A 13,957-nucleotide genomic window follows, 5' to 3' on the forward strand; every position below is an offset into this window, starting at 1 on the left:
TTGCCCTGCAGCTCAGCTTGCTGCTGCAGGAAGCTAGAAAAGTAGCAGTTTTGACATGTATTATTGCTTTAGAAAAAATAAGCAAATGGCATTTTTAATGCTTTTGGATATCTGCTCTATGCCAAATATTATAGAGTGTATTCATTAGTGCCTCTGCACATGTTGAGCTACCATTGGCTAATTTTAGGAACAAAGTTGAAGATTTGTTGGCCAGTGTGTTGAGTGCTACCAGGGTTCACCATCGAACTAGGTTAGTGAAAAACTTGTGAAATTGTCCCCACATTCATATAAAAATATTTTTGTATGTGCTTATAGCTGTGCTTTGTCAATAATTCTATGGTAAATAGTTCCACTTAGTTTCAGCAGAAATCCTTCTTGCAATTTCCAAAAGATTTAAACGTACTGATGACACATAATGACGAATAATAATAGTAAATGTGTTTGTATTCATATCTCACTTTGCTTTGAGTGCAGAAAACAGACGTTCAGTTCTGTGATCTTTGTCTCCCATGTTGCCCTCTGCTCTGTTGTTGAGTGAGATTAAGGTGTGTTTAGGATTATTATCCCATGGTTACAGCACCATGTTTGCTGGTGTTAAATTTCATCCTTTCTATTCGTTTGACGATAAATAACTCTCGTGCCACTAGCTGTAACACTACACCAAAACACACTCTAGTGAAAATATTTTTTCCTAAATTCTGCTGCTTTTTCTCCGCACATTCCTGCCAACATATTTTACCTGTTTGCTATCTTGATTTATTTATTTATTTATTTTTTAAGATTTTTACAATGAGGTGCAGATCGTTTATAGTTAGATTTTTGAAGGTGGGGCTGTCACTTCGAATACTTCGTGTATTTCTACTTTAAAGATCTTCAGCAGTGTTAGTGGGGCAGCAGGGGATTTATTTGTCTTAAATTCCTGTTAGCACTTATCTGAAAAATGACTGTTGCTTTTCTTAAACTCAAACTTGTCACAACTAGTTCTTGGTTGTAAAACAACGATGCAGATAACTGAGAAAGTCATATTCACAAATGTGAATTTTTGAACTCTTAGTTATTAGGTTATAAAAGTCTGTCATTTACAAGGAAGCCTTTTCAGATCAGAAGTTGAATATGAAGCTGCCTGTTGTTGAAGCACTTACTGTAAACATTATGGGGATGATTCCAAAAATATTAACAATCAATAAGTTGTTTTTTTTTTGGCAGGGGTTGAATCATAATAGTAAGCATTTATCACTCGACATACTTGGGGGTGTTATTTGAATTTTACATCACTCTGTGATTATGGCCTCAAAGGCGCATACTTTTAGTCTGCTTTTTAGCTATTATCAGCACAACTGCATTAAATCAGGAATGTGTTGGATGCAGCAGAGATGGAAGCAAGGCTGTAAATCATTTCTCATTGTTGCATCTGTTGCTGCTGCTGATCGCTCTTCAGTGGCCTATATACCGACACATCTGTCACCTTAAGTGACAGGTAGACATGAAACGCACAAAGGTGAGAGTCATACGGGGCTTCCAGGATGACACTGAGGGTTTTGCTTTTGTCTCCACAGGAACTCAGATGTTTCCCTTTTAGGTGATTTACTGACAGTCAGGCCAGACTGCTGAGCCACAAAAAGAGAGAAAGAGCTCAGCTAATTCTTCAGAGAGTTCATTCTCCCGCAGCAGGGCTGCGCTTTATATCACATTTCCGGTTGTTAGTTTTATTCCCATAAAAATGACAATCAAGAACCCCTCTTCAATGTCAAACAAATGTTTCGAGTAGCTTATTGTTAGTTCTACATATTTGAAAGCTAAAAAAAAAAAATCAGTTTCTGGTGTGCTTTGATGTTATTGTTTTTTGTTTTTTTTCCATTTCAGAAATGATGTTTGTTTTTCTCTCTGCCTCTGTGTGTTGTTGTACGGAGGGCTGACAGGAGTCAGGACTGTGCTCTCAGCTTCCAGCTCTTTCACTGCCCAGCTTACATAAAGCTCACAGCGATGCCCTCTGCTCTTTTATTGTCATTTGCAGTTTTACACAAACATCTCTCCTTTCTGCTTTTTTCCCACACAGGCACCAAGAGACAAACAGGAGGCTGAAAAATGTGAGTTGTTTTCTCATAAATCATCTGTCACTCTGTGAATTATTAAGTAATTATAAAAGGTAGAGCTTGATTTATTTCAGGTACGGTGCTGTCAGTGACAACATGAAGTTATGGTTTCTAACACATATAACTCCTTGTTCGTTTCTACTGTAATATTTGATATGTTTTACAAATGATAGAGGAGAACACAGAATCACTGCTTGTTAATAAATAACTCTGTGAAAAATGCTGACTAATAGAGACAGAGTCTATTAATTAAATGGAGAGCCAAATAAAACCGAATACTAACGGCAATGATCCTTCCTCTTATACGGTTAATTACATAAATACAAACAATTACAATAGAATATAGTATTTAAATGCAATTGTCATTTCCACATCAATAAGGTTAAACTGCCTCTCCTGCTGTGGAAAACACAGAAAAGCATTTCTAATAATGCAAAGGTGCTGGCCATTTCACCTCACCGCACAACTCATACTAGAACAATCAGCAAAGATGGTTTAAGCTATAACCATAACATGCCTGACAAGGGATAGATTGAAATGTAAGTAAATGGTAAACACTGTGTCTTATGGTGCATAGTCTATGTAAGATTAGATAAAACAGGTACAGTATGTGCCTAATAAGCATTTGATTTCTTCTGCTCTCTTTTGGATAAGTCGTAGTAGTAGTTCTATTTTACATTTAGCACAATTTGCATTAAATATTTCAACACATCATGAGGATATTTTTGTTCACCTACTTCCTTTTCTGTTTGGTAGCTAAAATTTTAGCTCACATGTTCAAAATAACTGTTTCATTCATTCAAATAGTTGAAAGAACAAAAGGCAAAAGGAAGATATTTAAAAACAGATTTTTATCCACTCTTATTGGACAAGTTAAAGTAGACGTGGACTGAACAGATTTCTGACCTCCAGTAAAGCTTTGACCTGAAGATAAGTGTTTTAGCTGATTCTCATTCTCTGTTTATCAGTGTTCAAAGTATTTTTCCTAGACTTCCTGACTCAATGTATGATTGATTATTTGTTTGTAGCAGTGGTGAGGAATCACTGCAAAAAAAACAAAACAAAAAAAGGTTTTGGTTATTTTTTTGAAAGGCGAAAAATAAAATGATTAAAGAGCTGACCTTTTACATCATAAACAATTAGCTTGGTTAGCATTTACCAACTGTAAACAAAAGCATGTCTGTGTACTCAATAAAGAGTGTTGATGCTGATTTCAATCTTCAAAAAATCTGCTAATATTTTTCAAATCCAACAAACAGCATGACAGACAATGCCTAAAGCTCAAAAGCATAAAAACAGTCAACAGTGTAATATTTTGTTCTTGCTAAGAAGCTAGCTTTGGTAGGGCTAACTTTGAGAATTCTTTCTTCAGTCACAACATCCACACTGAAGAGAGACTGTCGGCGTGGCCTGGAAGGGCTTAATGTTAGTGTTTACTGAAGGGAAAAAATATTTTATTCCTGTATTTCTGACAAAACAGTTACTGTTCAGGCCTGGTCAAGCTGAAACTTTTGGTCACCAGCTGATTTTTCTTTTTTTTTCAGTGTGTCTGCAATTACATGTTGCCAAAAAGAAAAAACAAATTGGAAGGTGTTTTATGCATGCTTGCACAAGATATGAATGCTTCTTGTTTACCAAAATCTCTGGTATGCATTTGTGTTCCACAATACAAAAGAAAATCCAAAACAAGAAGAAAATTCAAAACAAAATGAAATAAAGTGCAGTATATTAATACGAAAGGACAGCTCAGCAGGAGCTCTCATGGCTATTATTATCACAGTTTTGCAGTAGGAAATTGAGCATAGCTTTATCTAAAAAAGTAAGAATGTGCATATTTAACAACTGCAACAATTTCCCACATCGTATATAAACACAGATACAGGACAATAGTGGAAACACTATAAAGATGTGTTTTATGAATGTGTTTTGATGGATGTTTGTCAAAAAGTTTTGAGCTAAGTTTCAAAATGTCCCTATGTCAATTTGGCCTATGTGTATTTTGAACTTGTCCTCAAATGTCACAGAAGAGCTGACTTAGGGTTTAATCTTACATGTCACTGAGAACCTCATTAAATGTAGGAGGCTGTTGATGTGTACTTATGTGTTGGAGAAATTGTATACTTAGCTGTATGGCTTTTTGATGTGCTGTTTTCTAAATGAGCCTAGAAATCAGACCAGAACAATCACCTACCTTAGCACAGCATAAATCATTCACCACTGAGGGCAAAAGTGCTGCAATTGCTTAATAAATATACATCTCTGGAACAAAATAAGAGACCATTGCACGGAACCCCATTGAAAACCTCATGGTTATAATGGCAAATATTAATTTCTGAACACTTCCTGAGTTAAAACTTTAGTTTTGTTTCTAAATGAATATGAACTTGGTTTCTTTGCATTATTTGAGGTCTGAATGCATTTGACAATTTCCCATTTTCTGCAAATAAATACAACATTTTTCCTTGGAATTTCAGAGACATGTTGTCAGTAGTTCGTAGAGCAAAAGAACTATGTTCATTTTACTCAAACATATACCTGTAAAAAGTAAAATCAGAGACGTTGAGCATTTTAAGTGGTCTCTTAATTTTTTCCGGAGCAGTATATTCTCTGACAGCTATTAAATTTTGCTTTCTGACATTTTTTATTTACTGTCTTTCTTTGTCTCCAGGTTTTAATCACCATTTACTGGCTGGGTAGAAGAGCTCAGAGTGATCGTTTCTATGATGGACCTTACCTAAATTTCAAGGCCTTTGAGGGATTATTAGGCACCGCACTATACAAGGTGAATTCCTTTTTGAAGGTGTAATTATACCTCTGGGCTCTATAACCTGTTTAAAGCTTTGTTGTCAGCATGCATTGAAATCCTCTTTTACAGTCACTGCTCAGTTCATTTGTGTATCCTCCCTGGTATGTGGGCTATGCGTGAGGACAGCCACAGACGGCCGAGGGGGCCGTGCTCTGGTGGGCGGTGAAACCAGCATTGCGTTAAGTCATAAGTGACCTGATCCCTTGACTCAGCTATTTTCATCTTGTTTACAACGCGGCACACATAGTTCACATGTTAAAATAGCCACTTCTTTTCCTGAGAGAGGCATTCCACCCTCCCGTCCTGCCCGTGCCAGTGTTGAACTTGGCACCTTGTGTTTCGCGTGGATTTATAGCTTGTGTGCGAGCCCTCTGTAATCCAGTTCACTCCAGGGATTTTTGGTAATGGGAGTTGGTCAGGGCACATTTTGTACATTTAGCCACGTTAATCCAAGTTCAGTGGCTCTTGAGGTTTGCCTGGGTTTAATTTGTTGACCTGTATTGTCTGGCAGGATTCGGAAGATTACAGATCAGAAAACCGTCTTTCTCTTTAAATCGTCTGACACGTTTTGGCTTGTTTGGTGCACTTGTGTTTGAAGAGGCTTTTATGTGTTTGTGTGCAGTGACGTTCTCGTCTTGTAGTAAACACAGTCATTAAGGGAGTGGGGATGAAGTTTGTTTTGACAGAGATGGCAGGGAGGAAGAAATAATGATGTTTTTTGATGTAGATTTCCCCATCCATCACCCATTATAACTCATTGTATGTTTACAGTAGCCAAGTCAACACAGACTTTAAAATCTACCTGGGAGATCTCGCACACCTCCGCCCCTTTACACGCTCAAAGGAGCTAAATATTAGAATTGGCACAGTGTCATTTAGATGTGTTACTGACTGTGTGTTTAGGCATAAAAAAGGTATTAAGCACCCACATTATATCTGTCCGTTTGCATACAGTCACGTCTGGCTTAAGTACTTTTGAGGCTTTTAATTCTTTATTGTTTGGATGTTTCTTCCTTTCTCTTTTTAGCTTAATATTTGAACACTCTTTCTATTCAATGAAGAGTTAATTTAAAGCAGATGGTTTCCTGCCACTGACTGGGCTATTAAACAGGGTACATTTGTTTTCAGGGGCTTTAGGTTAGCTCTTTGGGAAGAGAAGGTTAATGTTAGCCTGCTTTAGTACCGTAGTTTAAGCCAGTTTAAATGTCGGTTTGCGGTCGTTTATGTCATTGAGTCCACACAGATCAAGCTTTGTCTTCTCTAGCCATGAACCCTTGAGGGTTCATGAGGGCAGCTGCCAATTTTAGTTGAGTTGGAACTTGTTGAGTTGATAGCAGTGGCTTCTTTCTCTCTCAGCACCCTTTCGGTCAATGGGAAAACTTAACGTTAGTCCACTTTATCTCTTCCCACAACATTTTTGATGTATGTTTGGTGTCATAGTCCTATTTGAAGTCCACATTGTTACCAAGATTTTATTGTCTGGATTTTGATTTGATTTGAGATTGCAGATTTCAGAGGTAGCACTTAGTCTTTGCATGATGCTATGACCACCACGCTTGACAGCTGGAACATTGTTGTTAGGTCTTGGCCAATGGCCAAATACCTAAATTTGTCTCGTCTACCTGCAAAACTCCACAAGACACTTAGCTTGTCTGTACTGGAAGCTCTTGAATGGTTAAAAATTTTAATCAGATGAACCAGGGTTCCCGATGGACTGTAACAGAGAAGCTAAATATTATAACTGGCACCCTATTATCATCAAATGTGTGACTGACTGTGTGTGTTTATGTATGCATGAAAGACTCTGCAGGAATCAAACAGTCAGAAGAGCTCCAGTGTTCGAGACAGCGGTTTTGGAGACAGTTGGTACTCTGAGCGAGAGGAGATCTATTCACTGAGAGGAGGTGGAGGCGGAGGAGGTGGACACAGGAGGGACAACTCGTTGGACAGTTTGGACTCGCTGGGCTCGAGACCCCACAGCATCTCATCTGACGTCACTCTCAAAGGCAGCAGCGAGGGTACAGTAGATAATTTAAACCACTTTTCCTTACCTTTGTGTCGTTCGTCCAATAAATTGACTGGATTTTGCTTTTTAAATCTGACTTTCACTCTAAATAGTAGAGGTAATCACGGAGTCTCTAGATCTATACCTCTCAAACTGTGGTCCAAATACCACTTGTGGTACTCTGACTGTGAACTATTTATAAGTTAATTAGTACTAACATAGAGTGAATGCACCCCAAACAGACAAAAATATGCTGTGACCACAGTGCTTTGTGCACTTTGATCTTTGTTTCAAAAAAGCAGTGCTCACAGAGGAAGTGTAGTTGAGAATATTTTAAAATAAAAACTCCAAGAAAATGAACCACAAACAAGTGCTGGTGTCTACTTGTCTTGTGTCCTATTTTCCTCTGGATGAAACCAGTAATATTTGCTGTTGTTCTCATTGACCGTTCATTGGCTAGTTACTGCAGCACTTTGAACTGCCTTGTTGCTGAAACTGTGCTATATAAATATAATTACCCTACCTTGTCTTATTGTTCACAATAAGCTGCAGTCCAATGGCAATGGATCATTCTGCAATTCAAGCACTAAAGAAAAAATCTTGGGACATAGAGGTTTTTTTGCTTTGTTTTGTTTGTTCATTAAGAAATAAGCCACCAGAAGTAAAAACAGGAAGTTTCTAACTGCAGCTTAAACAATTATCGGCCATGTTGGATTTTTAGGTTAAATTGGTTTACCTTTTACCAAAATCTGTCTTTGACTGTTTCAATTCTCACTTCAGAGGGCATTTCTTCTTTATTTCTTTATTTGTGTTTCTTTGCTTTGCTCTTCCTTTCTTACTCTTTTTCTCTCTTTTTTGTTGTTTCTCTCTTTCTTTCTTTCTTTCTTTCTTTCTTGCTGCAGCTCTTGTACTGTTTTAAAAGGTTTGGATTGCATAGAACTTGGAACACCTAATATTTCGTGAGGTAATATTTATTTTTCTTAAAAGCTAAAGAACCCCTGGTCTAGACCTTCTTATCTTGTGTGTTTGCCTCAATATTTCAAATCCATTTCATCGGTCTGGACATTCAAATATTTGCGAACTGAGAAGACCCACTGTCTTGGAAAGCTGACTCCCATTTGTGAAAACAAACGTCTATTGCCATCTAGTGGTAGGCTTGTGGAAGTTTTTTTTATTATTGTAGAATATCAAAGTAAAAAACTTTGACACTTATTCTCTGGTAATGGACGTTTGTGCTACCCAGCAGTTCTTTTGTGTAACTAGGGCAGTGAGACATTCCACAGCCGTCCACAGCAGCTTGTAAATGAAGAGGCCTCTGTTCCCCACCCTGCACCCCTCAGTTACTCCTCCAAAGTCACTCCAAAACACACACACACAAACCTCACTCTTTTCTACATCCTGGCTTTGTTTGTCTTCTTCTCTTTTCCCTCCTTCTGTCTCACACCGGTTCTTGATCCTGTCCTGGTTCTCGGTCCAGGTTGTTGCAGCGACACTGAGGCAGACTCCATCTTCAGGATGGCTGACAACAAGAACAGCCTCAGCTACCGCAGGTCACTAGTCATCACGCCTAAATCCAGCGGCCAGTTTAACCAGTTCCTGCCCACTAAAGACAAGCAGTCGGGCTACGTGCCAGCTCCGCTGAGGAAGAAACGGGCTGAGCGCAACGAGGACAGCCGGCGTAGCTGGGCCAGCTCCAGCTTTGCAGAAGATGAAGCCACGCTCACCAGGTACATCATTTATCCACTTAAAGGTGCTGTTCCTTATTTAATTCATGTTGGTAAAATATTTGGCTTGTTTAGTTGCCGAAAGTTCACAAAAGTGTTGGCATGGTTGCTTGTGTTTTTAATTTTTATGCTGTGGGATGACGATCTTAGTCAAGAAAAGATTTCCGCTCCTGGCTATGGTGGCAGCCATGTCCCCCAGAGCGCCTTACCATCAGCTCTTCCCCGCTGGGAATATGGCTCAGAGAGCGGAAGCGACTCGGACCCAGACCGACCGGACCCCGATCTCGTCCTGGACGATCTGGCAAGCAGACGATTCCACAGTCCCTCCCCTGCTCCTCCCACCAACTTTGCCGTGCCTGACAGCCCCTCAGCAAGGGGAAGGGGAGGTTGGGGTAAAGGCAGCCCCTGGCCAAAGGTCACTGTTTCCCCCACTCAGCCAAACGTGACCTGTGACAGGTCAGAGAACATGAAGATGCAGTGTGGATGTGCCTGTGTGATGAGAGATAAAACCCAATGCTCCTCTTCCTCTCAGTTTGCATGGTTTATTGCAGCCATGAGCAACATCTTTACCCAAAGTATTCTGCCTCTAACACAGCTTCAAACACTTCAGTTTGATGGATTTTGGGGGGGGGGAGTGATTTACATATTCAAGCTGCAGTAAAACCATGTTTGTTCCTTCTAAAGAAAATTGTGGGCTTTGAGTTGGAATTAGATTTTTTTTTTTTGGCATAGAACCTAAAATTGGTTTCTCAGTTTGCCTTGAGCTTGCTTGGGTTTCCTAATCCTTACATCATTTGGTTTGAGGCTGCTGTGCTTTTTTTGCGTGACTTTTATGAGCTTGGTTCCTGCAACGAGTGATTTTTAATTTGGCACTTGTGGTTGGCTGTCTCCTTTGAGCAGCAGAAGCAGGAAAACGCAGTCCCTCGACCGCAGCTACGTGAGGGTGGACCACCGGCGGGGCGTGTGCTCTGACAGCCTGTTCAGGTATATGTGCGATGATTCTGAAGAGGATGATGATGATGAGGTGGGCTATGCCGATCCTGTCCAGGACGATCTCTATGCCCGTAAGATAGGTGCCAAACCTCAGCGGGCGAGCAGCGTGTCTTATAACAAGTTCTTACCAAAGTTCTGGACGCCCGAAGAAGACGTTCATATACAGAAGATCAAACTGGGCTCTCAGAGGAGGCCCTGGTACAAGGAGATGCAAGGCTTCAGGTGTGTGAGGGGGTGACGGTGTGTGTGTGGCATTACTGGGGACCAAAATGCAACAGGGAATCGTAACATGTTAGCTACACCTCAGCTTACCCAATGCTTTGCAAGAGTATTCGTACTTCTTGAACTTTTTCCACATTTTGCCTATACAACCGTAAACTTTTAGTGTAAAATAAAATAAAGATTTTGTGGTCGGGTTTACATTTTGCCCACTTTACTCTAAATAAAATCTAATTAGACCACCTAATCTGTATACAGCAGGGGTATCAAACTAATTTCGAACTGTGGGACACATGAAGATCGTGAAGGTCCTCAAAGAGCTGGGAGTGATAGAATGTAAAACCAGATAAAAACTGTTTTGATTTGACTGATTAAATAATATCACAACTGTTATCTTGAAGGCTCTAAAGTCTAGAAGGCCACATAAAAACTTACGGTGGACTTGACTTGGCCCGCTGTCGTTGAGTTTGACACATATACCATTGAGTAGCAACCCGGAGTGCAACATTTGTATTCCTCCCCTTGTTGCACCCAATCTCCTTCTAACTCCAGCACACACCAATAAAAACACCATCTCCACAGTGAAACATGGTGGTGGTAATATCATGCTGTGGGAATACTTTTCCGGTCAGAGTGGACGTGGTAAAAAGTGACAAAGTTCAAGGGGTATGAAGACTTTAGCAAGGTGTAAGTCATATTGCTTTGTTTTCTTCTTGCTTAGTTTTCTTTAACTAACTGCATGCTAATATAAAATATTTGTAGTTTATTTAACAACACATTTCTTTGCAGTACAGCTTCCCGACTCCTATGAGTCCTACTTTTATCCTGTGATTGCACTCCCTCTGCTCTGTTCTAACCTCCTCTGTCCCTCTCTCTTCCTGCTCTTCTCGGCTGTAGCCATCAGAGGTCCGGCTCTTCGTCTGACGACTCGGAGGGCAGCATTGGTCCTTGGTTCTCTTCTGCTCCCCCTTCTTCTGCAACCTCCCCCTCTCACTCCCACAAACACGAGACCCCAGCTCAAACCATCCATGTTGTCAGGAAAAGGTCGATACAGCTGCACGACTGCGATGATGCGAGTTCGCTTTAAAGCATCGCATTTTAAAGGAACACTACTCCATAAGGGGCTGAATTGATTTAAGCTGCTTTCTAATCGACTAATAAAGTAGTTGAGCTGCTGGGGTTGCCTTAACAAGCTCTAACAAGGAGTTTGCGTCCCTTTTTTTTGGAAATAGGCTGTGTTATAGTTGTATTTTAAATTTATTACAGCTTCTACCCAGTTTTGCAATCAACTTGCATTGGTATTATTTTGCAGTTGTGTACATTTACTAGTAAAAACCTAATTTGATCAGCATCTGTTTGAATCAAATGTCCCCCTTTCCACCTTTTCCTTCGATCCAGGTCCCTTGCATGTGCTCATCATCTTTCTATCCTTTTCTCTCCTTCTGCTCACCCTGCAGTCCTCATGTCCAAGCACACCCTCCCCCACAGCTCCCCAAGATAGAGCCCCCTCTTTTAGAGATCCCTCCTCTGATGTTTGCCCCCGTGGACCCCACCTCAGGTCCCAGACTGGTCAAATGTGAGAAGTGGCCGCTTCTGGGGCGCGAAGACCCCAGAGAGCCACCGGACCCCATTGACTATGAAAGCATTGACCCGGACTTGGAGAACGATGACATGTTCGCCAGGCGGACCCTGTCGTTTCAGTCCAACGCGGACTTGGCCGCGTTCAAGACTCGGCTCCCCGCCAAGCGCAGACTCCACTCGTCTGAGCCGCAGCTCAATATCGTCACACGGCAACACCTTCACGGAGACACAGAGGAAGACGATTTTCCAGACATTGAGCGGGACGATGTCGTTTATCGCAGGGAGAAACCTCAGGGGCAGCGAGCACTTTCAGGGGCCCCAGACAACTATGCCCCCATGCACATCCCGGAGCCCTGGGCCCTCCCTGCTGATCTCAAAGCCAGACTCCTCTGCGCCCCCTGCCCTCTGACTCAGGAAGCGACCGCAGCTGAACAGGATAAAGCTAAGAATGAGCTCCAGCCAGAAAAGGATGACATGCTGGTTCGGAAGCTGCGAGATTGTTCCGATCATAGTCAGCAGAGAGGCCCGTTGGCCGGTCGCATGACTCCCTCCGTACCTTCCTCCTGTAGCGAAGGCGACCTGCAGAGGTGGCAGGCAATCAGGGAAGCCTCTCAGCTAAGATACAAGAGGAAGCTTTTATTGGCGAGACTAGTGGCTCTGAAGGTGTAGAAGCAGATTGATGTAAAACTTCTGATCTGTGTACCATTTACTACCCCTGTGTCAGATGATACATGAGTTTTGATGGATGTGGAGTCAGTCGGAGGTTGAACTTTTATCCAGTTGTGCTCTTGTTTAAAATGAAAAGCTTCTTCTTTTATTTCACTGGGTCACTTTAAAACATGTTGCTACAAGCCACATAGAAGGAGATATAATGACATTTGCTGTAGAAAAAGCCTATTTAGTTCTTGGCATGGGCTGGTATCACTTTGTCACTGTTTGGTGACTTTGAGTGAAAATACAGTCTGACGGTATTTATACAAGAAAGTTGAAACGAAAAGACACAAAATAATCTACCTGGTTAAATTGCACCATAATATTGCTGTTGTAATTACTATTGGTTATAATGCAATAATATGCTTTTGCATTTTTCTTTTGACACATTGGCTTAAGCAAAAATACAGTAATAAATACCAACTAAATTTAGCTAATTTTTTTCAAGTTAATAGTAATTTGTGCTTATTGCCCAGAATAGTATATGTGTTTGTCGTTTGGCTCCTTATACAGTAGCAGGAATGGATCTAACTTATATCAGCTGTTTAATTAGTTTGGCAATCAACTCATAGGCAATAATGCAGTATTTTGCCAATAATGTAAGAAAGGTTTAGGTCCTTCAGGATAACAACATTTTGTCAATAATTAAATTGATTAAGTTATTACTTTATTGTTGTAGTTCCAAGAAACACAGGGCTTTATATGCATTATACGACTACCCACTGCAGTGATTACATTTAAATTAGTTTTTTAATTCTGAACCAAAGAGGTAATAACTTTTTATTTTCTTACTGGCAATATAGCAGTTTATTATTAGATATTATAAACTTTATTACATTATTGAAAAGGTATTTGTGTTACTAGCTTTATTATATTTGGAATTTCAAAAATGATCACTTTTTTTGCTGTTATTATGTTTTTGACAGTGAGCTGCTCATAGCTTACCTGTAGTTTTAAAATATCATAAGAGACTGACTTTGGGGCTGAAAATATTTACACTGACAGATATGTCTTGTTAGCGTAGTCCTCTTTTCAGCCAGCTGACCAGCGGTGTGGAGTAATGGAATCTTGTTAAAAGGGTTTTAAACCAAAGCAATGATATGATGGAATATTTTTTAAAACATTTGTCTTTCTTGCCCATGAGAAGTTTCAATTTTGTTTCCTCTTATTTTTAGAATTAATACTTTATTATTCTGAAAAGGGTCACGGTTCAGAGGTGCATGTTGTTTACCTTCAGCTTGAACTCCCCGGTCGTGCAATGAACATACTGCTCCTGCGTGTGGGTGTGAGCAAAAACCCCAAACTTCTCTTTGGTCAGAAAGGATTTCATGAACAAACTGGTCCCATATATTTTCATCTTTAGTTTGTTTTCTTGGGAGTCTGAATTTGCCTGTAAATTGTAAATCTCTATATTTCTGCTTAATAAAATAAAAGAAACAACTTCATGACTTTGCATTGGAACCAGTTGAATTTATCCCCGAGCCATGAATCCGACCCGAGTTGAGTGCCGCCTCTTCAGCTGCAAAGAACTTCACGCCAACATGCGAAACTCGCAGTGCAGCAGCAAGACGGGGCAGACACGAAATACAGCACCCCCGATACTGCAACACATCAGGCAGTTTAATGTGCGGCAACATTTATTAGGGGGTAAAGAAATTCCCCACAGCTCTGAAAGTACATGCGACATGTGCGCTCTTTTGGTGAGCAGAACTCAATAGTTTTCACCACAGGCTGGGCACACAATGCAACCATTTAAGCTGAGTCAAGCTCATCTGGATTTACTTCGCTGCCATGTGTGAAGTTACGTTTGCATCATGGAGTCTGT

At 40.5% G+C, this 13,957-nt stretch overlaps 2 protein-coding genes across 13 annotated transcripts in view; both read left to right on the top strand.

Annotated features, from left to right (window-relative positions):
* lmo7a (LIM domain 7a) overlaps window positions 1–13,957 on the top strand; it is a 61,084-nt gene that overhangs the window by 26,974 nt on the left and 20,153 nt on the right. For all 12 annotated transcript variants that reach the window (XM_032568527.1, XM_032568530.1, XM_032568531.1 and 9 more), the window contains exons 5-8: window positions 2,057–2,087; window positions 4,762–4,875; window positions 6,701–6,917; window positions 8,382–8,631. In XM_032568527.1, the coding sequence (XP_032424418.1) occupies window positions 2,057–2,087; window positions 4,762–4,875; window positions 6,701–6,917; window positions 8,382–8,631 (612 nt within the window). The remainder of the gene's footprint in view (window positions 1–2,056; window positions 2,088–4,761; window positions 4,876–6,700; window positions 6,918–8,381; window positions 8,632–13,957) is intronic.
* Window positions 9,292–13,580, top strand: LOC116723519 (LIM domain only protein 7-like). Its single transcript, XM_032568539.1, has 3 exons — window positions 9,292–9,843; window positions 10,738–10,884; window positions 11,298–13,580. The coding sequence occupies exons 1-3, from the start codon at window positions 9,617–9,619 to the stop codon at window positions 12,088–12,090; spliced, it is 1,167 nt and encodes a 388-aa protein (XP_032424430.1). The 5' UTR covers window positions 9,292–9,616; the 3' UTR covers window positions 12,091–13,580.

Source organism: Xiphophorus hellerii, chromosome 7 (genome assembly GCF_003331165.1).
Source record: "Xiphophorus hellerii strain 12219 chromosome 7, Xiphophorus_hellerii-4.1, whole genome shotgun sequence".
NCBI classification, from domain to species: Eukaryota; Metazoa; Chordata; class Actinopteri; order Cyprinodontiformes; family Poeciliidae; genus Xiphophorus; species Xiphophorus hellerii.

Bases quoted from the DNA above. Each gene is read 5' to 3' on its own strand.
- LOC116723519 (XM_032568539.1), top strand. From the start codon at position 9,617: ATGTGCGATGATTCTGAAGAGGATGATGATGATGAGGTGGGCTATGCC. The intron at 9,844-10,737 runs GTGTGTGAGGGG...TCTCGGCTGTAG, and splicing joins AAGGAGATGCAAGGCTTCAG to CCATCAGAGGTCCGGCTCTT. The intron at 10,885-11,297 runs GTCGATACAGCT...CTCACCCTGCAG, and splicing joins ATCCATGTTGTCAGGAAAAG to TCCTCATGTCCAAGCACACC.